General features: G+C 39.8%; 1 protein-coding gene across 1 annotated transcript in view; it reads right to left on the bottom strand.

Annotated features, from left to right (window-relative positions):
• LOC120517786 (cytochrome P450 2K1-like) overlaps positions 1-25,688 on the bottom strand; it is a 37,495-nt gene that overhangs the window by 457 nt on the left and 11,350 nt on the right. Inside the window, exons 3-8 of the mRNA XM_039740277.1 lie at positions 23,042-23,191; positions 17,064-17,224; positions 11,882-12,058; positions 9,391-9,532; positions 8,426-8,613; positions 7,896-8,037 (exon numbers count right to left, since the gene is read on the bottom strand). Coding sequence (XP_039596211.1) covers positions 7,896-8,037; positions 8,426-8,613; positions 9,391-9,532; positions 11,882-12,058; positions 17,064-17,224; positions 23,042-23,191 — 960 coding nt within the window. The remainder of the gene's footprint in view (positions 1-7,895; positions 8,038-8,425; positions 8,614-9,390; positions 9,533-11,881; positions 12,059-17,063; positions 17,225-23,041; positions 23,192-25,688) is intronic.

Genomic DNA, 25,688 nt, shown 5'->3' with positions numbered 1-25,688 from the left:
CCATAAGCCATGGATTTGATTATGCAATAACCTAACGTAAGCCTTACAATTAATTATATTTTGGGCTCAAATACATTTCTGCTGAAAAGTAACAGTAAAAGTTACTTTCAGTCAAACACGCTGTCCTGAATTGTCCTCATCTCCGCTACCATATTCTCTACAAGAGTGACTCAGCACACACTAGCAAAACAAATCTGTAATTTGTTTGTATCACTTCATTGATAGGTATTGTGAACTCAGTGTTCAATAGTGGTGGTTCATTTTTGATATAAAGTCAATGCAGAGTAATAAAATCAGTTCAAATTTATTGTCAGGTATAAAGAGTTCAATGAAATTATTATTTTCATGCTTAACCAATACGCAATGTGTGCCCTTCCTCTTCTCTTGAGTTCCTCAGCTCATCACTTTTCCCCACATTTCCTACAATTTCCCTACTTTTATCTTTTGCTTCTGTCATCCTGATTCTATGTGTACCTATGGAAAATAAAATTAGTATATTCATGTATTAGCATAAATAAATATAGAAAAATGTATAAGCATTAACCTTAGTGCAGATATTAATGCAAGTCAGGTCTGCCAAGCAAATGGTTAAATAAAGGCACACACCATATTTCTTTTTAATTAAAGCTTAGCTCTGGCCACCAATATAAACTAGCTCAAAGGCCAAGGAAGGAGAAATGATAAGATAGAGACAGCTCAAGAATGGAAGAGCGGGAACACCTGCAGGCTTAAGACCGACCAAAAATATGTGAAGCAGAAAAATAAAGATGAACAATAGACAGTAAAAATACTGATGCCCAGCTGCAGAAGGGAGTCAGGGGAAAGCAGCAAATGAGTTGCTTCGAGCGAGGTCAGAATTATAAGAAATGATTATATAAACTGTGATTTTTGAACTGTTCGGGGCTCGACTCGATTTGGCCGAATTGGGTTGAGTCCATGATATTGATTTATTGTAATAAAATATATACTCTGTTTGCCTATCCTCCGAATCCTAGAGCCTTCGTTTCAGGTAAAGTCCTGACGATTTTCGTTTTGACATACCTTAAACTTAAAATATTTTATTCACTGATAGATATCAAATAGATTTCAGAAAGAGCTGAAACATATAAATAACAATCAGGTTATCACCACTAATATTACCACAATAATTTTACAAAAGGCCAAAAAGTTTAAATAAATTCACATGCTGCATTTAGTGATTTTTTAATAATGGGTGTAAAATAATTTGCTAGTTATATAAGTTATATTTAATGCTTGCCTAAATATTAGTGTATAGTCTATGGGAGGTTCTTATAACCCCCACAAGTTGAATTGAATTGGTATATTCTAACTACTTTTGGCCCCACTGGCTATAGAATAGACTCAGTTAGTGACCTGCTTTGCCGTGTGTAAGGCATGGAGGGCACACGGTTTTAAACCATGCCTTACGTGCTCAATAGTATGAAGGCTAACATGCTCTATTAAATGTGCAGTTTCGTATGTTAGAACGCACTTAATATGAAATAAAGTATCTTAAGTATACAAAAAAACTGAGGTTTGACAAGAAAAGATAATTTTATAGAAGAAACACTTTCTCATTTTTTTTTGCTTTTTATTTTACGTGTGTAACAACCTTTTTTCTTTATTCTTGTGTGGATTATTTGCTTTGAATTTTCACTAAACTTTTAAAATGAACTTTCAGACTGAGAGATTTCTTTCGGCATGCTTGAAACTGCCTTATGCACCCGCAGCTACGACAGGAGTCTACTGTATTCTTTGCATTTTCAAATCTAACTGTTATTCATATCTAAATGTTAATAGTGGAGGCAGAGTGAAGTGGAGACAGACATTTTGGAAATGTCTGCAGGATGTGATCATCTACAGGAAACTATCCCCCACATTGCCAAGAACACTCAGGCTGACAACTTAAAGTCAATTATTATATTACTAGCCGAAGCCCGCCGTAGCATAAGGCGGTGTAAGAATAGGAAAGGAAAACGGTAAGAAAGGAATTCAGAAATCAAGAAGAAATAAATACTTCTTGAAAGACGCAGTTGTGAATAGGTGTTTTGGTGGTGATGACAGATAATGAGTCGAAAGATCTAACCCTAGAAAAAGCCACGTACAACTGACCGTGCGCTGAAGACTGGTTGTTAGAATTATTGTGAAGAGTAAACAGCATGTGGGTATGAGGAAGGCCACGCTTCTGAAATTCGATTACGTAAATATAATCAATAACAACCTCAAAAAGATGTTGTTGTAGAATGTCTCTAAGTAGTTCCTGCAGCTTAATCCAAAAGACTCGTACTACAATATCAGGTCTGTGCTCTGGGTATCCGACAGTGCATGTAGAATTTCCGGCCAAGCAGGATTACATGTGAAAGTGATAAATAAATAAGGCTGTTCAAATTTACGTACTATGGCCATGGCATCCTGATAGTTTTGTTGCATGTATCTTGGACTTCCTGGAAATGTGGACGGTAATATGATCATTTTGTCTACACGAACGTTGTTATTTTAAGTGTTTGCTTGCAGTACATCTGACAGTCCTTTGTATTGTTCCATGTGCAAATCTTGTTGATCTAATCTGACATAGTTGAGACGCGCGCCCTCTGTTTTAACATACGCATCTACTGTTGGAATAGTTCGCCGCTGGAGAGCAAAATACTAAATATATTCCTCATTGCTAATCTGTACCCATAAAATTGGCATTGAGTAAGCCTTCATCTTATGGCGGTTCTTTTATCGGGAACATGTTGTAAATCTTTGTGCCAGCCAATGTCTCCGTAAGGGAATAAAAGTGAATAAACCATAGGATCGCAATTCATATTGAACATGGAAATCTGTTTACAGGAGTTGCCTATGGGATAGATGCAAATGTCCCTTTTGGCAGGCGGTTCACCATCTTCTCCGACAAAAATCACTGCAACATTGGTGTGACATGTCGGGGCATTGTATCGTCGTAAATCCTGCCTAGGGTTTTCCTCGAAAAGCATTCGTACAAATGCTGTTGGATTGGATTGAGCGATTTCATGCATGTGTTTGTATGATTTAGCGAAGGCTTTGATGATTCTGAGCATTGAATCTAGCTGGAGAAGTAAATTTTCGCAGCATTTAGAGTTTGCTTTATTTTGTAAGCGTACTTGAGAAGTTCGGCGAGAAATGCCGTGCAGGCTGCGTGTGGGCGGGACCGGTTTTGAAGAGGAGCCACTGGCAGCATGGGGAGGGGTTTGGAAGAGGACAAATAGGAACCGAGAAATGCTGTGTCGGCTGCGTGTGGGCAGGACCGGTTTTGAGGTGGAAGCAGAATGATGGCCCTAGCTTCCTAGCTCTGATGGTATGAATCAGGGTTTTGTAGACAAAGGTTTTCCCTTTTCCTGCAGGACCATCTAAGAAGAAGCATGTTTGTCGCAGATGGGAATCGCTATATGCAGCGTGTAAACATGTGTTAGGTGAGGTGTTGGGGTCGGGCACATTAGCAGGCAGTGCGCATGCCTCGAGAGCGAGAGTGGACGCAGGAGGAAGGTTAGAGTTGGTGGGCGGGGCTCTGTCGTGCATATCCCATGATGCGGGAGGAGGGTTAGAGTTGGCGGGCGGGGCTTTGTCGTGTGTACCCCATGGTTGGGCGACTTGGTCAATTATATATATAGAAAAGCATCCGGAACCGAAAAGAACAATGAAAAATCATCGTGGCTTATGGGTGCATGTGGACTGTAGCACAGACGAAAGCTACAGAGGCTGTGTTTGGTGAGGTGTTGCATGTGGGCACATGAGCAGGCAGTGCGCATGCCTCGAGAGCAAGGGTGGACGCGGGAGGAGGGTTAGAGTTGGCAGGCGGGGCTCTGTCGTTCGTATCCCATGGTCGGGTGACTTATTTAATTATATATATAGATTGGCCAACTAAAAAGATTACAGTATGCATGCTTTCGAGGCAACACATGCTCCTTCTTCAGGCAAGATGTAATAAAGGGTGTCATTTTGCTTGACTACTCACTACATTCATAATGGCTAACACGGCACAACACCCTAGTACTGCAGGTTTGATAAACCCAAGGTCACACCCCACACTGGCTTCAGCTCCCTGAGTATTCAAACAATGATAACCATCACCCCTACAGCTTCTACCATTCAACCTGCAATAAATCTCTGAGAAGAGGATGCAAAGAGGATGTGTGCCGTCTCTTCAAGAGACACAACACCAAGACAGCAGCAGATCCAGGTGGCGTCTCATCCTCCTGCCTGAATATCTGTGCTGATTAAGTGGCTTCGGTCTTTACATAACTGTTCCACAAGTCATTAGTGCTGTGTGAAGTTTGCTTATGCTTCGAACAAGTCACAATCATACCAGTCTCCAAATAATGCTGCATAACTGGATTGAATGAATATTAGCCTGTTGTTTTGACATCTGTGGTCATGAAAAACTTTGAGAGACTGGTGTTAGCTCACTTGAAGGACATCACAATTTCCTTGTTGGTCTTTGTTCAGTTTGCCTACTGAGCAAATGGGTCAGTAGATGATGCAGTCAAAATGGGTCTGCACTACATCTTGACAACCCAGGGACCTATATAAGGATTTTGCTTGAGGACTTCAGCTTTTGGTTTAATGTAAGTATCTCAAAACTCTAAATTCACCCAGTTTTCTGTTCCTGCCTCAACTTGCCAATGGATTACCAATTTCCTGTCAAATAGGAAACAGCAGCTGAAACTGGAGAAAATCACCTCAGGCTCATATTCAGTTAGCACTGCTGCCCTCCAGGGACTTGTGCTCCCCCAACCTCCTTTTCTACCTCTGTACTAATGACTGCACCTCCTGGTGTCAGGAAAACTGCCTCTAGCTCAACATCAGCAAAACCAAGGAGCTGGTGGAGGACTTCAGCAGGAGACAGCAGCGGGACTATAAACCCCTCATCATTAACAGAACTCAAGTGGAAAGGGTGAACAGTTTTAAATACCTGGGGGTTCACATCTCTGAGGACCTGATATGGTCTGAACACATCCAAGTTCAGACCAAAAGGGCAAAGAGGAGACTCTACCATCTCAGAGAGCTTAGGAAGTTTGGGGTTTCTTCAGGGATTCTAAAGACTTTCTATTCTGGCGTTGTGGAAAGTATCCTGACACAGAACATTACATCCTGGTTTGGAAACTGCTGTGTTCAGGACCGTAAAGCCCTACAGAGAGTGATCTGTGCAGTGGAACGCTGCTGCAGGTCAGCTCTACCATCTATGCAGAACATTTACACCAGAAGATGCAGGACCAGAGCTCTCAGAATTATCAAAGACTCCTCTCATCCCAGCAATAGCCTGTTTCATCTGTTAAGATCAGGCAAAGGGTTTTGTAGCATCCTGGCCAGGACAGAGAGACTGAGAAGGAGTTTCTATCCTCAAGCCATAAGACTGTTAAATCAAAACATGCCATCTCATCCATGACTGTAAGTTGTACTATGCCGTCTGCCCTTACCTTGTTTTGGAATTGGTCTGTCATTTAACTATGCACCTGTCTAACTTTGGTTTTGCACAATAATCACTGCACTATTGCACCTTAACACTTAATTCTACTTCATTCACATAATTTTGCTTATTTATTATGTTCTACTATACTGTTATCTTTCAATCTATGACTTTTTGTTAATCTAACTCATATTCTTCTAACTTTGCACAGTTTTTGATAAGTGGATCATGATGCATTTCACTGGGTGTTGTCCTGTATAACTATGCATGTGAGAAATAAAGAATCTTGAATCTAAGGATCTCTCTGTCAAGTTCTACTAATATGTGGTCGACACAAACATTATTGGACTCATCAGGAGCTGTGGCAAATCTCCATAGACAAGGGAGGTTGAGCAGCTGGCTCTTTGGTGTGCTGAATAAAATCTGGAGGAGGAGTACAGAAAGTTAATTAAAGACTTTGTTAAATGGTGCGACTCAAACCACTTACACCTTAACACCAGCAAGACCAAGGAGCTGGTGGTGGATTTTAGGAGGCCCAGGCCCCTCATGGACCCTGTGATCATCAGAGGTGACTGTGTGCAGAGGGTGCAGACCTTTAAATATCTGGGAGTGCAGCTGGATGACAAATTGGACTGGACTGATGACTGATAATACTGATGCTCTATGTAAGAAAGGTCAGAGCAGACTATACTTTCTGAGAAGGTTGGCATCCTTCAACATCTGCAATAAGATGCTGCAGATGTTCTACCTGACGGTTGTGGCGATTGCCCTCTTCTACGCAGTGGTGTGCTGGGGTGGCAGCATAAAGATGAAAGACGCCTCACGCCTGGACAAACTTGTTAAGAAGGCAGGCTGTATTGTAGGAGTAAAGTTGGACAGTTTAACATCTGTGGCAGAGCGACGAGCATTAAGCAAACTCCTGTCAATCATGAATAATCCACTGCATCCACTGAACAGTGTCATCTCCAGGCAGAGGAGTAGCTTCAGTGACAGACTTTTGTCACTGTCCTGCTCCACTGACAGACTGAGGAGATCGTTCCTCCCCCACACTATGCGACTCTTCAATTCCGCCCAGGAGAGTAAATGCTAACATTAATTTTATTTTTATTTATTTTTTTATTTTTTATTTATTTATTTATTTATTTTTCCATTTTTTCATTTTTATTACTATTTAATTTAATATTGTTTCTTTGTATCAGTATACTGCTGCTGGATTATGTGAATTTCCCCTTGGGATTAATAAAGTATCTATCTATCTATCTATCTATCTATCTATCTATCTATCTATCTATCTATCTATGTACAAAACTGTGGAGATGATAGTTGACTTCAGGAGCATTCCCCCCTCTCTCATTTCATTACCTCACCATATTTAACAATAAGGTGTCACTTGTGGAAATCCTCACGATTCTGGGCTCTATAATCACCTGAGAATTGACCAACGCAGACTCCATAATAACAAACGCACAGAAGCAGATGTACTTTCTGTGAAAGCCGAGGGAGTTCAATGTACCACAGGAGCTGCATAATTAATACTACACAGCAATCACTGAGTCTGTTTTCAGCTCATACACAGTATGGTTTGGATCAGCAACTAAATAAGATTTAGAACTGATCATTGGTACCAGTCTTCCAACTTTATAGGACATGCACTATACCAGAGTCAAGTGGGCAGGGAAGATCATCATCAACCCCACACATGCTGGCCACAACCTTTTTGAACTTCTCCCATCTGGCAGGTTTTATAGACTAAACTATGCCAAAACAAGTAGATACAAGAATAGTTTTTTTCCATAAGTCATGAAGCTCACCAATGCTTAATTTGGCAGTCCTTGCTCACTATTCCTCTCCCCAATATCTCACAATAGTCTTACATATAGCTAATGTATATTTATTTCAGTATTTCTAGCACTGCCTTGCACTTTGTATGCATTATGTTTACACTGTATTTATTGCATTTTTCACAGGTGTGTACTTATCAGTTATGGGTATGTCTGTCATCTAACTATACTTTGAGAGTCATCAAAAAACAGAGTCAAATTCCTTGTGTGCAAACATCCGACATACTTGCAAATAAATGTGATTCTGATTCTGGTAAAGATGTTTTCTCAATACTTTTGGCTCTTTTTTACTCCTCTTATTCTGTTTTCCTTTTTTACTTTATGCACTATTTTATTTTATTTTCTAATGCACTTATCCAGGACAGGATCACAGGGGTCTAGTGACTATCTAAAGCAACCGAGAAACTAACCCTAGATGGGGATTTTGTTCATCACAGGGTGAACTCACACAAACTCACACTTACTCAAACCAAGCCAATTCATTCACCTATGATTTTCAAAGATAAAATCTTTAAATTGGACTTTAGCTCTAAAACACAAAAGTTTCTGACAGAATAAATATCTCCTTTAGAAAATCATCTCTGAAGGCCGATACCTGCAAAGAAAAACAACAAATACTGTACACTCACCTGCTGAGAAGGGCAAAAATGCATCTCTCCTGATGAACTTTCCCTGGTCATCCAGGAAGTGGGCGGGGTTGAACTTGTAGGGTGTGGCCCACTGAGTCTTGTCAAAGAGAACAGAGGTGAGCAGTGGGATCACAGGGGTGCCCTACAGAAACACAGAGAATAATGTGCATTGAAGGCTGGGATTTGCTCAGCTGCTCTACTCCTTAAGAATATTTGCTTCAAGTTATTTCTAGTAAAGGAGTCCATTTTGGGAGAGTCTAATCTGGGATCCTGAAGTGGTTTGTCATGTGATGGGACAGACAGAATGTTCAAATATTAACACACAACAATCCAGAGGAGGATTCAAGCCCAGTTTCTCTGAGCTGTGTGGCATGAGTAATAATCACTACACTACTGCTCCACCCTGGGAAATGCTAGCAAATTTTTACTTAGTAAATATTCATTCAGAACTGAATTGTTGCTCCTTATTGTCTGAGAGACACAGACTTTGTCATACACAAGTAGAATTGAGATGTAGGAAATGTTCTCACCTTGGGAATTCGGTATCCTCGAAAAGTTGTGTCCGTGGCAGTCTGATGCAAGAGGCTCATAGGAGCCACATTGCTAAACCTTTGGATTTCATGTATAACTGCATCTGTGTAGGGCATGCTCTTCCTGTCTTCAGTCTGTGGGCAGCGGTCCTTCCCTATAACATTTTCTATTTCTTGATGAACTTTTGCTAAAGGGATTAAAAAATAAAACAGGAAAGTCAGGTGACTGCCTATGTGTCCATACATTTACAGTACCAAATTAATCTATTACATTAATTTTAGGGCGATAGCAACATTGTCTTAAGACAGAGGGAAGCAGTCACAAATCTGTTTAATGTTCACATATGAGAAGAAGAACTAGAGAAAATCCACATGTACATAAGAAGAATGTGCAAGCACAACACCCAACTAGCCTGGGATTTGAACCACAGCATCACCATGCTGCTGGCATGTGAATATATTGTTTTAGAATAATCTAGAATCAAAAGAACCTTTGGTGGATAAAAATGGGTAAAAAAAGATTCCTTTTGTTTCTAGTTGGGCAAAACTAAAGCACATTTATAATTCAGAGTGCTGTGTGCTGTTACGAATACAGCATTATTAAAACAAAACATTAAATTACATGACATATAATAATAATTACAACTTCTATTCATTTTTATTCTCAAACCACGTCAATACCATAACCTATCCTGCCAGTAGCGGGTCCAAGGCAGTAGCTAAATCTAGACAGAATGAAACAGCACTGTTACCGGGTCAGTGTAGTTTTTCCAGTTGTCTGGGGCATGAAAGAAAACACAGAAAGCCCAAGTCTCTTTAGCTGTAATGCAGAAGTGCTCTGGATGACATGCATAAAAATAATAATGAGAATAATAACAGTAGACACAATGAGCAAGCAAAGAGCTAAAAGGTATATCCACATGCTAAACAGGGATGTTGCCAGACATCTGCATAAACAGACTTACCCTGCACTTCAGGATGTTTCATCATTAGCAGCAGGCCCCAGCGCAGGGTGGTAGAGGTGGTCTCTGTTCCAGCCGCAAACAAGTTTAATGATGAAGCAATCAGGTTCCCTTCATGAAAATGTGACTTTGTGTTTTTTACTTCCTGTTAAAAAGTACAAAGGCATACAATAAGATGCAAGGCATGGAAGCAAATCTGAAAAACCGAAAGGTTACTACAACTAATACATTTGTTCATTCTCTGAAATATGGGAGGAACCTGTCATGAATGACAAATGTAAAAACATCTTCCTACTAACTCCATCTACAGGTAGTGGGAAGATGTTTTAAGGACATTGTGCTGCTCTAATAATTTACCAAGAGCAAACTACTGAAACAAAAGCATAACAACCAGTTTATAGAGATATGGGAGTTTTAAAAATATATATATATATAAACAAAATTAAAGGAATTTCAAAATATATACTGTATAAACAAAATATATAGTAAGCACAAGCATTAGGTGAATAGCAGATGACAAGCTACAGTATGCTAGGCTGAACAGCTTTTTCTTGTAAAAATTGTTCATAAATAAACATGTGACATGTTTAAAATATTGGTATAACCATATTGTATCAACATGTTTGTAGACAGTATAAGTGAATTCATCCATCCATCCATTTTCCCACCCGCTGAATCCGAACACAGGGTCACGGGGGTCTGCTGGAGTCAATCCCAGCCAACACAGGGCACAAGGCAGGAACCAATCCCGGGCAGGGTGCCAACCCACCACAGGACATATAAGTGAATTGAAATGTATAATATATCAAAAGGCAGCCATAAGGAAGAAGAGGAAGCAATATTCCAGTTTTCAAAGATTCCAAAGAAGACACCTTGGGGCCTATAACTATGGGGTTGAATCATTGATCCACCCAATTCCTAATTCACTTTACCCTGAGCTGATCCAAGCAATCATAGGGTACAAGGCAGGAATAATTTCTAGGTGGAGTTCCAGTCCATTGCAGGGTGAGCACATGCACATACACACCTCACTATGGTCACCACATCACCTGGAGAAGAACATGTAAACTCCACTCCATGATGTGAACTCTGGTCACCTAACTGTGAACCAACAGTGTCCCCCTAGTATGGTGATGAAAGAAAAATTGCATTCTGAAATGTTGTGAAAATGTTACTGTTTACATAAAGCAAGAACCATTCAGTGTAGTCTCTTTTCTACTAAAGTCATTCATACATGATACCTGTTGATTAAATTCTGTCTCCACAAGATCGACAACTACCTCTGTACAACTAAAATGATTTTACTTTTAATGACATAATAAGTGCAGTTCTATATGTTGTTATGATGTTTTAGTTATGCATTGTGCAATGTGCACATCTTCTTCTTCTTCTATGTGGGGTTGATGTGCTTGCTCAACCTTCACCATACAGCTCAGTCCTGCACCATCTCCCCAGTCAAGCTCTTTTCCTTCACATCTTCTTTTACTTTATCCATCCTCCTCTGCTTTGGCTTCCCTTACTTTCTCTTCCCCTGTATTCACATTCTCATTACTCTTTTGGCCACATATTCTTTGTTTCTCCTCATCACATGTCCATACCATTTCAACCTGCCTTCCTATAGTTACTTAGATATCTCTCCCACTATTATTGTACCTCTCATTGTCTCATTTCTTAACCTGTTCTTTTCTGTAACTCCATACACCTATCTCAACATTCTCATTTCTGTCACATCAAACTTCTGCTGCCATACCAGAATACTGTATATTGTTTTGTGTTTTGTATAATACTGTTATATCAGTGACTGTAACAGAAGACAAGTTCCTGTAACTTAAACTAAACTGAATAAAAGCAACTTTGACCTAAAGTAGAAGTTTTCAACATGGATTAAACTGAATGTCCCATTATGAAATGTATTTGCTTGAAGATGACGTGGAGAACAGTCAGTAAATTGAAAATAATTTTTAAGTACAGAATGAATCTCTTCAGTTACACTTATTGTCTGCATGGAGGAAAAAATATTCCATATAGTTTGGGAAAGTGGTAAAATAAGAACATAAGGAATCGGACAAACGAGAGATAAAGAGGCGTGGCTGTGGGAGATGAGGCCCTCCAAAGAGGCGAGCAACACAGACGGGTAAAAGCCGATTGCACCACACAATCAATCAATTATAAAACATTTTACTACCGTGAGTTATGAGAACTGTGCTGATCCTGCACTTGTTAAACTGCTATCTGTGTGAAAGTGTGCCTTCTCTGTAGATAATGGCTCTAGAAAGTGAAAACGGGGCCTGATATGAGACAATCTGCATGGGTGTAACAAAGGCCCATATGTTATATTAACTGGCACTGCTAAACTAGTTGTGTTTCTGAGTGGAACAGTTTTCTGTTTCCTGCACTGGGTCCATTTCTGTCATGATACACTCTAGCTGCTCATGATCCTAATTTGGATTAAACAGCACTTTTATGTTACATTACAACCTTAACACAGTTTTACCTCTTCTTGCTGTCTAGAGATGAAGGAATCAATAAAGCTGCGCAGATCGTTTTTGTCCACTTTATATTTACGGTCTTCAAAAACACTGAAAATAAATTTTCGGAACTCCTTGTTGATTTGTGTTGCTTTCTTGTAATCAGAGAATAAGAACCCTAAAAATGGAAAAACGTTGTAGAGCTAAAAAAGAAAAAAAAAAGTGTATTAGAAAGGTGAACACATCACCCAGCCACACAAGGGATGCACAAACCAGTGTGTTTCTTCGTGTCGGTCCCAAGCCCGGATAAATGGGGAGGGTTACGTCAGGAACGGCATCCGGTATAAAACAGGACCTGTACCGATCGGCTAGACAGAGGGACCAAGATGGAAAGATGTGCAGCAGGTTATGGTGATAAAGGATAAAGATGGAAACATACTCACAAGCGAGGAGAGTGAATAGAGCAGATGGAAACAGTACTTTGAGAGGCTGATGAATGAAGAGAACGATAGAGAGAAGAGGTTAGATGATGTGGAGATAGTGAATCAGGAAGTACAATTGATTAGTAAGGAGGAACTAAGGACAGCTATGAAGAGGATGAAAAATGGAAAGGCCATTGGTCCAGATGACATACCTATGGAAGCATGGAGGTGTTTAGGAGAGATGGCAGTGGAGTTTTTAACCAGATTGTTTAATGGAATCTTGGAAAGTGAGAGGATGCCTGAGGAGTGGAGAAGAAGTGTACATTTAAGAATAAGGGGGATGTGCAGGACTGCAGTAACTACAGGGGAATAAAATTGATGAGCCACAGCAGGAAATTATGGGAAAGAGTGGTGGAAGCCAGGTTAAGAAATGAGGTGATGATTAGTGAGCAGCAGTATGGCTTCATGCCAAGAAAGAGCACCACAGATGCAAGGCTCTAAGGATGTTGATGGAGAAGTTTAGAGAAAGTCAGAAGAAGTTGTATTGCATCTTTGTGAACCTGGAGAAAGCATATGACAGGGTGCCTCGAGAGGAGCTGTGGTATTGTATGAGAAAGTTGGGAGTGGCAGAGAAGTATGTAAGAGTTGTACAGGATGTGTACGAGAGAAGTGTGACAGTGGTGAGGTCTGCGGTAGGAGCGACAGATACATTCAACGTGCAGGTGGGGTTACATCAGGGATCGGCTCTGGGCCCTTTCTTATTAGCAATAGTGATGGACAGGTTGACAGATGAGATGAGACAGGTGTCCCCATGGACTATGATGTTTGCTGATGACATTGTGATCTGTAGCGATAGTAGGGAGCAGGTTGAGGAGACCCTGGAGAGGTGGAGATATGCTGTAGAGAGGAGAGGAATAAAGGTCAGTAGGAACAAGACATAATAAATGTGTGTAAATGAGAGGGAGGTCAGTGGAATGGTGAGGATGCAGGGAGTAGAGTTGGCAAAGGTGGATGAGTTTAAATACTTGGGATCAACAGTACAGAGTAATGGGGATTGTGGAAGAAAGGTGAAGAAGAGAGTGCAGGCAGGGTGGAATGGGTGAAGAAGAGTTTCAGGAGTAATTTGTGACAGATGGGTATCAGCAAGAGTGAAAGGGAAGGTCTAAAGGACGGTAGTGAGACCAGCTATGTTATATGGGTTGGAGACGGTGGCACTGACCAGAAAGCAGGAGACAGAGGTGGAGGTAACAGAGTTAAAGATGCTAAGATTTGCACTGGACGTGACGAGGATGAATAGGATTAGAAATGAGGACATTAGAGGGTCAGCTCAAGTTTGATGGTTGGGAGACAAAGTCAGAGAGGCAAGACTGCATTGGTTTGGACATGTGCAGAGGAGAGATGCTGGGTATATTTGGAGAAGGATGCTAAGGATAGAGCTGCCAGGGAAGAGGAAAAGAGGAAGGCCTATGAGAAGGTTTATGGATGGGGTGAGAGAGGACATGCAGGTGATGAGTTTAACAGAACAAGATGCAGAGGACAGAAAGATATGGAAGAAGATGATCCACTGTGGCAACCCCTAACGGGAGCAGCCAAAAGAAGATTAGAAAGGTGAACACAGGTCTGAACCATACTGCTAGTGCTTTAATAATATACTGTAAATAATGAGTGTTTTGAAATAGTTTCGATTGTGTTATATATACATAGTATATACAGGCCTATACTGTATATATCTATTCTCTATATATAAAATCCTAAGCCTAAAAGTGCAATGATTTTGTGCAACAATTTTATGTGACATTTTTATGTCACTTTTTGTCACGTTTTAAATCAGGCTTATTTTAAAACCTACATATATTTGTTTGGTATCATTCTTTTCAAAATTTATCGAAATTTTAATGTGATGTTGTTAGATTTTCAGATTCTTATTCCTTTTCTAAATTATAAGCTAAAATATCAAGAAAGCCGTGGTTTTTAATATCAAGAAAGTCGTGGTTTTTATTTTTGATCGAGTAAACTTTCTTTTACAGGAACAAACTATTAAAAAAATGATCCATTCATAATACCAATGTTTGTATTTAGGTGATTTAGTTAGCTGAAGGTCGAGTTATGATGACCCACTCCATACCATTTTAAGTTTTCATGTGATTTTTCCTGTTATTTAAATTAGTCATTCTTTAATTTTTTTTTCATCTATAAGAATGTCAGTTAAAACAAATGAATTGTTTATTTAGTCTTTTATAAATACTCATCGAGCATAGTGGACTTCAGTTTAACAAGAATATTCCGTTAAATAATAGTTAATTTTTCTTTTACATATTTATAGAATTTTGTGATTTTGACTCCAATAAATAATAATTTTTGTTTTGTACATTTACAGATTTTACTAATATTCTGGCCACAACTGGGGATATATATATGTATATATATATATAGTACCTGCCAAATAATACAAAGAGTACACAACACGTGTTTTGCCCTATTTGGGGCTCATCAGGGGTACAAACTTGCACTCCACAGCGGCTGTTTCGCTTTTTTGACAGGGTAGATTTAAGTATTACATTCATATGTCTGATCACAAGCTGATATTTGGGTTATAACCTACCAGGTAACAAGTGTGGTTGGTCAGCCAGGCAGCAGGTATCCACCACATTTGTTCGGGGAAGCAGAAGTGTGAGCTTTTACTCTTTGTCTTATTTGCCAGGTACTATATAACATATGTATGATCTGCTATAGAGAGTCAGGTCCATAAATATTTGGACAGTGACACAATTTTCATAATTTTGGCTCTATATGTTGACAATGGAATTTAAATAAAGCAATCATTATGTGATGGAAGTGTAGATGTAAACTTTCAGCTTTAATTTCAGGAGTTTAATAAAAATATTGCATCATACGTTTAGCAGTCACATACATTTTTATACATGGGTCCCCTATTTTCTGGGGCACAAAAGTATTTGGACATTTGACTGACAAGCTGCTCCATAGCCATGGGGGAGCAGTTCCCTCATTATTTCATTAAGTATTAAACAAGTAAAAGTTCTGGAATTGATTCCAAGTGTGAATTTGCATTTGGAAGCTGTCACTGTGAACTCTCAATATAAAGTCCAAAGAGATGTCCATGCAACTAAAACAGTCCATCATTAGGCTAAGAAAACAAACACACCTTTAGAGAGATAGCAGTAAAACATGAGGAGTGGTCAAGTAAACCATCTGGTACATTCTTAAAAAGAAGGAACACACTGGTGAACTCAGCAAATCCAGGTGGCCTGGACAATCATGGAAGACAACTGTGCTGGATGATTGCTAAATTCTTTCCTTGGTGAAGAAAACCCCCTTCAAGACATTTAACCAAATCAAGAACACCTTCTGGGAGATAGACCTATCATTGCCAAAGTCTACAATCAAGAGAAGACTTCATGAAAGTAAAGACAGAGGGTTTACCACAAGGCGCAAACCACTGGTAAACCTCAAGCATAGGAAGGGCAGATTAGACTTTGCCAGAAAACAATTTTTAAAAGCTTGTCCAGTTCTGGAACAATTTCATTTGGACAAAGGAAACTAAGATCAATATACACCAGAATGTTGGGAAGAAAATTGTGTGGAGATGAGAAGAAACAGCTCATGATCTGATGAATACCACATCATCTGTGAAACTTGGTGGAGGCAGTGTTATGACATGATCATGCATGGCTGCCAAAGGAGGTCAGTCACTGGTGTTTATTGATGATATGACTGCTCGCAGAAGTAGCAGAGTGAATTCTGAAGTGCACAGAGCTATACTGTCTGCTCAGGGTCAGCCCAATGCTGCCAAACTGATAGGATGAAGCTTCACAGTAGAGATGGGCAATGAGCCAAAACATACTGTGACAGCAAACCAAGTGCTTTTCAAGGCAAAATAATGGAAGATTCTTCAATGGCTAATTCAATCAACTGACCTCAACTCAATTGGACATGCACTTCACTTGTTGAAGACAAAAATGGCAGTAAGTCCAATGAACAAGCAGCAACTGCAGACAGCTTCAGTAAAGGAATGGCAAAGTATCACTAGAGTTAAAACCCAGCAGTTGGTGATGGCCATGGGTTCAGACTTCAGGCAGTCATTGACTGCATAGGATTTTCAACCAAATATTGAAAATAATCATTATATTCATGATTATGTTAATTTGTCCAAATACTTTTCAGCCCATGAAATTTGGGAGACCATGTATATAAAAATGCCTGTCTTCAAAATGGCTCATACAATGTTTTTGCTAAACACCTTAAATTAAAACTGCAATTCTACATTTCAGTCACATCTTGATATGCAAAGTTATGAAAATTGCATCACTATCCAAATATTTATAGTCCTAACTGTATGTAAGGCACTGAACAGTTATGCACAAGGTTGTCAGTTAAAGTGAGTCTCATGATAAAATTTCTTATCATGATTATGCCAATATATGGTTGAAATGGAATGGTTATTATAGCTGAAAGTGGACATAATAAAGGAATGAACCCTATATGATGTCAGCAGCCCCGGTTGTAGACCAAAATATTAAAGGGGTATCTGGAATACTGGGTGGATGCATGGTGGAATAAAATCCCTAAAAGTCCAACAAGCAACATTATATCAGAGAGCATGAAGGGCAGAGCTTGGCATGACATTTTTAGTGCTTAGAACCAGGCCTGGGTGTCAGTGTCAATAGGGTGTATTTGTTAAAACCTAAAGTGGTCCAGTTTAGAACTGCTACTTAACCTGGCATAGTAGAACTGACTTACTTAAAAGACAAAGCTATAGTGTCTTTACCTGAATCTGTGGGCTAACACTTAATTTGAAAGATTCATTCATAATTGTTTGCAGGTGGAGGAAATGAGAATCCTGGTAATCAAAACGGTCCCCAAAAATGATGGAGCAGATGATATTGGAGACGGCAGAGTTGATGATCATTTTTGGATTAAATGGCTGACCTTTAAATAGAAAAAACAAATAAAATAAAGTCGTCTTTAACTACAGTAATAGGACGCTGTCATCAATTTCTTTAAAAATATGGATTTTCTGAGTACCAAATTATTCTGAAACAATCTGTGCATATACAGTACATACTATATTTAAATATAAGTCATAAATATGTCTATGTATTTACACTATATATACAGTACATACAAATACATATACATATACATATACATTGTGACAGATAGGGGGCGCTATCGCTCCCTTGAACCCCTGTCCACGACTCCAGACACCAGGTAAAAGTCCAAACTTTGACTTTATTAAATCTCCACAGTGCACAAAACACCCTCTCCACCACTATACTCATAAACTACATAATAATAATAAACAAATACAATAAACCAATCCTCCAGCTCCCAGACGCATTGCCACCCTTCCACCCAGCTCAGCTCGCCGTCTGGGAGCTCCCACAATCCTTTTATATTCCCTGACCTGGAAGTGTTCCAATCCCCAGTCCATGTGACTCTCAATCCCTTCTGGGTCAGGTACAAGTCCTTTTCTTCACCCCGGAAGCCTGTCATTCCCCTTGTCTACGTGTGCTTCCGGGGCGTAGGGAAAATACCCGTTATTCCTCCCTGCAGCGTCTCCTAGTGGCCCTCATGGCATCCAGCAGGGCTGCGTATAAAAACTACAATGTCCATGATGCCCTGCTGGTCTTCTGGGGACCTCCATACTGCAAGGAGGGTTCCACCTGGCGGCTTGGGGGTATTGGCTATTGGATAAACGGCCGGCCATTCACCACAACATATACATATATACTCAGCAAAAAAAAGAAACGTCCTCTGACTTTTAACTGTTTTTACTTTCAGTAAACTTAATGTGTAAATATTTGTATGAACACTAAAAGAGTCAACACCATAAGACATAAACTAAAAATGTTTCACAATGTGTCCCTGAATGAAGGGAGGCTCAAAATCAAAAGTACCAGTCAGTATCTGGTGTGGCCACCAGTTGCTTGAAGTACTGCAGTGCATCTCCTCCTCATGGACTGGACCAGATTTGTCAGTTCTTGCTGTGAGATGTTACCCCACTCTTCCACCAAGGCACCTGCAAGTTCCTGGACATTTCTGGGGGGAATGGCCCTAGCCCTCACCCTGCGATCCAACAGGTCCCAGATGTGCTCAATGGGATTGAGATCCGGGCTCTTCCACTGTGAGGATGATCAGCTGTCCTTCCTGTCTCCCTGTAGCGCTGTCTTAGGCGTCTCACAGTGCGGACATGGCAATTTCTTGCCCTAGCCACATCAGCAGTCCTCATGCCTCCCTGCAGCATGCCTAATGCACGTTCACGCAGATGAGCAGGGACCCTGGGCATCTTTCTTTGGGTGTTTTTCACAGTCGGTAGACAAGTCTCTTTAGTGTCCTGCATTTTTAGAACTGTGACCTTAAATGCCTACTTTCTGTAAGCTGTTAAGGTCTTAACGACCATTCCACAGGTGCATGTTAATTAATTGATTATGGTTAATTGAACATGCATGGAAAACATTGTTTAAACCCTTTACAATGAAGATCTGTAAAGTTATTTGGATTTTTAAAACATTATTGTTGAAATACATGGTTCTGAAAAAGGGACGTTTCTTTTTTTGCTGAGTATACATGTGTTTGTGTTGGGTAAAGCCTGAAAATTGGACAACCTAGCATTACCCACGTAAAATTCACATTATCCAGCAGACATGGGTAAAGCTGGAATAAAATATGATATATATATATTTGTGTGTGTGTATATATATATATATATATATACAGTATATATATATTGTTGTAAACCGCCTGGACACAGACAGGCAGACATCGCTATAATCACCCACACACATTTATTTACATGACTATTATTTACAAAAGTGCACACAACCCCCAAACTCCCCAAAAGTCCAGGCCCTCACACAATGCCTCACTCTCTTCAGGCCGCCTCTTCTCCTCTTCACCTGAGCTCTGTCCTTCTTCTCACCCGACTCCAGCCATCAAATGGAGGGAGGCAGCCCCTTGCATACACACTCGGACGTGCTCCATGTGCCTCCCGATAATCTTCCACCAGCACTCCCTAGTGTGGCGGAAGTGCTGAGGGCCAGGGCTCCTCAGCCATTGGGGTGCCCCCTGGCGGTGACCACGGGCCCCTATAGGGTTGAGCTTTCAAGCTCAGTTCCCGTGGTCCCCAAAGCAACCAGGGTGGTCTCCCCCATGTGGTCTGGGGGAGGCATAAGCCCTCCTCCGCTCCTCCTGGGTGTCCCAACTGTGTACCACCCCCAGCCACCTGTGACAATATATATATATATATATATATATATATATATATATATATATATATATATTGCATAGCTTTACTGTGAAATAATGCACAGAGTACTCAACACGTGTTTCTACCTATATGTTGTGGTCCCGCCGGGAAGCTCAGGAGGACCAGAGGAGGGCTTGTGCCTCCTCCAGACTGCGAGGGGGCGTCCGTCCTGGTTATGTTGGGGGCATCGGGTACAGGGCTTGGAAGCCCAGCCCTGTAGGGACCCGTGGCCACAGCCAGGCGGCGGCTTCCGGGTGCGCAGCCGGCACTTCCGCCACACTGAGGTGTGGCCAGGACTGATTGCCCGGAAGCAGCTGGAGCCCATCCGGGTTCCCTCCAGCCAGCAGCAGAAGTCGGGTGGAAGAGGAACGAGCTGGAGTGAGGACTAGAGGCGGCCAGGAGAAAGAGAGGCACAGGACTGTGTGGCCTGGACATTGGGGGAATCGGTGCCCGAAGACCAGCAGGGAGTCATGGGACATGTAGTTTTTATACAAGACCCTGCTGGATACCACAGGGGCTGCAAGAGGAGGACCAAATACTTATATGACCCGGAAGTTCGTCAAAGGAAGAGCGACGGGTTTCCGGGGTGAAGAAAAGAACTTTTACCTGACCCGGAAGTGATACAGAATCACATGGACTGGGATTGGGAACACTTCTGGGTCAGGGAATATAAAAGGTCTGTGGGAGCTCCCAGACGGAGATCTGAGCTGGGTGGAAGGGTGGCAACGCGTCTGGGAGCTGGAGGATTGTTTATTGTAGTTATTGTGTTTATTATATGAGTATAGTGGAGGAGAGGGTGCTTTGTGCACTGTGGAAATTTAATAAAGTCATCTTGGACTTTTACCTGGTGTCTGGAGTCGTGGACAGGGGTTCAAGGGAGTGAGAGCGCCCCCTTACTGTCAATATATACATATATATATAAATATATATATATAGTACCCTCCACTATTATTGGCACCCCTTGTAAAAATAGTAAGAAGGGTTAGAAAAAAAATCCCTGTTTCCTGAAGGACAGTCATCTTGCAATAAAAAATGAGAAACATCTGACTTTTAATTGAAACAAGTTCATTTAAAGAAAACAAAGTCCTCATCAGCAAATAAATATTTTTAACAAAAGTTTTTTTGTAACTCTTCTTACTAATTTTTACAAGGAGTGCCAATATTGAAGGGCACTGTATATATACAGTATATATATATATATATATTCCACATTTGTGGGTCTACAACATTAGAAGTTGGAAAAATCTTGTCTTAGTTTTCGACTAAAGAATAAACTTTTTGTGTAACTTGTCCTTTACCAGTATGCCATTGTGCTATTTTATGAGACTTATTCCTCTTTCAGCTGCATCATTCACTACTGTCATGCGTGGCAAGAGTTCACTAAATTCATTGAAGATTGAATCATCTGCTCAAAGGTCTGCATGTGCCCCCAAGGAGCTCATATTAGCAACACTAGGTTTCCATGCAGACTTCTCCCAACCACAGAGTGCAATTGGGGAGGGCCAGTCTATCTGTCCTCCCCAATACTCCTGTGGTTTTAACCTTCAGTGCATTGTAGCGGTCTGGGGGACATTAACAAGGGTAACAAATTGGTTGTTCCCCATCCCCTATATTTATATACAGTATTTTATAGCTAGATAGACAAAGTAGAAAATTTATGTTGCTCTAGCATGTGATTTTACATTTTCATTTAACTATATTATGTTTGTAACAGGAGTTGCAGTGTGGCGCAGTGTTTGGCACTGCTGCTTGAGAGATCTTAGTTCTCTGTGCTTGAATCCTGCGAATGGTGACTGTCTGTTTAGAGTCTACATGCTCTCCCTGTGCATGTGCCACTTGCTTCCAGTCACTATAAATTTGCTCCTATACTATCAGGAACATAAATGTTAGATTATTGAAATTTTTAAACTGGCCTTGTGTGAGTGTGAATGCCTGCATGAATGGTCTCTGTGAAGCATTAAGAATGTTAGAGAATCCACCTTAATAAAAGCAAAAGTGCCTGTGTGTCCATCTGGTTGCTATATTGCTGTTATTCCAACAGAGAGTGCAACTCAAACATGTGTAGCAATAAAATGTACTGCATTTGGTATTCCACATACATTAACACTGCTTTCATGAATCCCATACCAGATGGCACATATCAGACAAATGTGCATTGCATTTGTCATTCCAACAGATGGCACATCACATACATTAACATTGCTTTCATGTATCCCATACCAGATGGCACATATCAGAGACATGTGCGTTGCATTTGGCACATTACAAACATTTGCAAAATGCATTTTATTTCTACAAATGTTTATTATGAGCCTTCTGTTTGAATGACAAATGCAATACATTATATTACTTCATGTAATATAAGATACATTCCAACAGATGGAGAACTGTAAATGTTAATGCTGAAGCTTATGTCAATTACTTAGATTTCAACCCATCTTTGATGGGTAGTACAGCTAGAGAATATCTAAATTCATATTTTAATATTCAATGAGTTATACATATAATTACAATGATATTTTATAACAATAATGTAAGATTCCCAAACCCACTTAAACCAATTCAGGGTTATGAGGAGCCAAAGCTTATTCTGGAAACATTAGGCAAAAGAGCAAATGTCAATGCCTTTATAAGGTGCCATTTCAATATAAGAATATATTAAAATGAAATAAATTGACATTTAGGGGCCAAATTCCTGTTATGGTAAGGGTTAATACTTCTGAGGAGTCTAACGGAATGCATAAAGTCTTTCAGAATGGTGCCATCAAAATTTTATTAAATCATCGGAAAAAAGTAATCAAGGAGCAACTAGCCTTGAACATTCATTTATTCATTCACTTTCCGATCCTGCTTAATCCTAAACTTGATGGCAGATTGCTGGAGCTTATCCTGACATCACTGAGGGCAAAGAAGGAGTAGCATATCATAGGACACACTCCTGCCCTTACATATTTAGGGTGAACTTAGAGCTGCTTGACTGTACAAATCAACAGAAAGAACATGTAAACTTCACACAGACAGTGCACTGATAAGATTTGAATCTAAGGGATGTAACGTTTAACTAGTGTGCTACTCTTATTAGAACCAGTTTGATTCAGAATCTTTATTTGTGTACTGTAATAAAAAAGAAAATAAAACAAATGATATATTCCTTGCACATATAACATTAAGAGGTTTACTTTAGATTTAAACATTAGTCTTATCTCAGTACTGATGGAGACAGGTGGTTAGCTGCACAAGTAAATTGTTGATCATTTACTGAGTTCTACTAAAAAAAAAGAATGGCAAAGTTCACAGAAAATAGACTCTGCCATAAGACGTGCAGCACCTTAAGGGCTGGGAGCTTTGGAAATGCAGAATGAATGCAGATGTGACTAAGTGCTCCACACTAAAACAAGTTACATTAAGGTGTGACTGAGTTTATTAATATGAAGTGTAAGACGAATGTAGAGGAATAGACCAAAACAATTTTGGAAACACTTCTAGTTCCAGGTTACCTTTGTGAGACTCAAAAACATCCATTAGATTCTGGCATTCTTCAACAATCCTGTCTTCAATTGTTCTTTTGCCCATTCCAAAATCCCGGAGGGTTGAAAGGGTAAAGCGACGCATAGTCTTCCAGGACTCTCCACGGCCAAAGACAATGCCTGCAGAATAGCCGAGAGTAAAATCTTTATGATAAAATGAACTAAGTTGACTTAAAAGTTAGAAATGACCTTGTTCTCTCTGTTATTTTATTGCTTTATGATTGTGATTGGATTGTTTTATGGTCATAAGCTTTTAAAATTCTTTAGTGTCAGTTCTGTGTGAATAGTCTGCTCCATATTACAGAACTGTAACTTTTCCCCTAGTCAGGTCAATAATAAAAAACGTGATACTGTAACTTGTGAAGGTGATTAAACTGTTATTCTTCTGCATAGTACAGTATCATAACTTCTCCCCTAGTCATGTCAATAATAAAATGTGATACTGTAACTTCTAAAGGAATTGAATGAGGTGTTTGTTTTAGATGATAAGGCCACAGTGCTGTAAAACTACAGAGAAATGCTGAATCAAGGACATCCACTTTTACATCAAAAAAGACAAACTGTGTGTTGATTTCTTATCACATAATTAGTCAGAGCCAGGAAAGTGATACGGTAAGTTAAACAGTCACCTTTCTCACATAAGTAGGAAATATGAGTATTGAGTGAATTTTGTGTCCAAAAGAACATGACGACCTATGGCAGATTATTTGTACCAAAATTAAATGCAATCCAACATGTTGACTATATTGTAATGCAATGTATATGCACATGAGCATTTAATTATGCATAATCGCGTCACAAACTCATCAACCAAACAAGTGATTGCTTTTCACTACAGCACACAACTTTTGTATCAGTTTAAAATGCAAATACGGAAGCATTGTACATTTTATTTCATGTCCATAAATTGCATGTCATAATTAAAAGCAAAGCAAAGCTTAGCAGCTGTTCCAAGTGTATTGAATTTCAATTCAAGACCATATGTTAACCATGCAAAGCTGAATGTAATCAAATGACCAATCAGCATCAAATGATTTGGCAAAGGGGTGTCAACAGTTGGGCAACAAGACATTCCACTTCCACAGAAAACATTATTAAGTATTTTTTTGGTCTTACTGAAAAAGTGTACTCTTATGTTGATTTGTTTAAATATTGTATTATGCTTGCCTACCTATATCATATTGTTTTATTCTTCTTCTTAAAGTCTGGACCAAAAGTCAAGAAGTTTAGCAGTAGCCGGTATGGTCATCCCCCTCTGCAGGCATTTACACATTGTATTTAGGGGAGTATTTGAGTACGACACCCTGGCTGATGACTCACATAATCGTATGCTGCAATTCTTTGGGACATTAGTTCTTGAATGTGTTCTATGGATGTCACTGTAGGAGCTGGAAATCCTTTTCCTGTTGCTGTTTTTCTTCCCTTTCCAGCATCCAGTTGACACACAAAAGAATGAAATTGTCATTTATAGCACCAGTTCATTGTTCATTGTTCATTGAGACAGAGGATCTCCTGTCTTATCAATACCCTAACTCTCCATCTTTAGCACTGGGTGAACACACTCATGATTGAAATGCCTATTACTCCAACCATTGACATCCCTTGCCCCACTATTTGACACTCATTGGTCAACTGATTTCATTTTGTTTGGGCATGATTAACGTGTCTGCGGTGGGCCGGCGCCTTGCCCGGGGTTTGTTTCCTGCCTTGCACCCTGTGTTGGCTGAGATTGGCTCCAGCAGACCCCCGTGACCCTGTGGTTAGGATATAGTGGGTTGAATAATGGATGGATGATTAACGTGTGATCTTCAATCAAAATGCAATACACTTGGAGATGCTGCTAAGTGAAATGCAATATGTTTGATTTGTGTTAGTTATGACAAAAAAATTAATTAAAAAGCAATACGCATTTAAACTGACATGACAATTGTGTACCATAGTGAAATGCAATCAAACATTTGCTTGATGTGTTTTTAATTATGACACAATAAACATTAGCTAAAAGTAAGTGTACTACATGCATTGCAATGTAGTTAGCATGTTGGATTGAATTACATTTGACACAAATGAGCTTCCATAACAGCCTTTTACTTTTATCTGATATTTCAAATGAAGTCCAGTTAAATCAGTGAGCAAACAAGATGGATCTTTATGACATTTATATGCGGACAGGTTACTGGTTAATACAATTACAATTTTGTGCACATAGAAAGTGAAAAGATTAGGTTTAATTACAAAATGCAACTTCTGGAAAAAGTATACTTTAATGGAAAAATGGAAAAACAAGTATCTACAGGTAGACATTGAACAGAAGAAATTAAAAAGGCTAATATAATTCTTGGTTATATAGCAACGTACAATGAAAATTGAAGACAAGTTCTGCTCGAGTGGTATAATGAGCTTGTGAAATGAACATTCCATTCCTTTACTCTCTGATGATCTGGAAATAGCATGTGTTATCAAATTTGACATTGAGGGCAAGATTCAGCCAGTGAACGCTGCAATCGAGCTCCAGCCTCACTGGGCCACGTGTTCTGGGTGTTCACCATATTAACAATATTTTGGACAAAAATCTTTGCATGCCTATCAGAAAGCCTTGGTGTCACAATCACTCCTA

The sequence above is a fragment of the Polypterus senegalus genome, chromosome 17 (genome assembly GCF_016835505.1).
Source record: "Polypterus senegalus isolate Bchr_013 chromosome 17, ASM1683550v1, whole genome shotgun sequence".
Classification (NCBI taxonomy): domain Eukaryota; kingdom Metazoa; phylum Chordata; class Cladistia; order Polypteriformes; family Polypteridae; genus Polypterus; species Polypterus senegalus.
The sequence above is the reverse complement of the archived record's forward strand: the minus strand, read 5'-3'. Positions and strand labels throughout refer to the sequence as shown.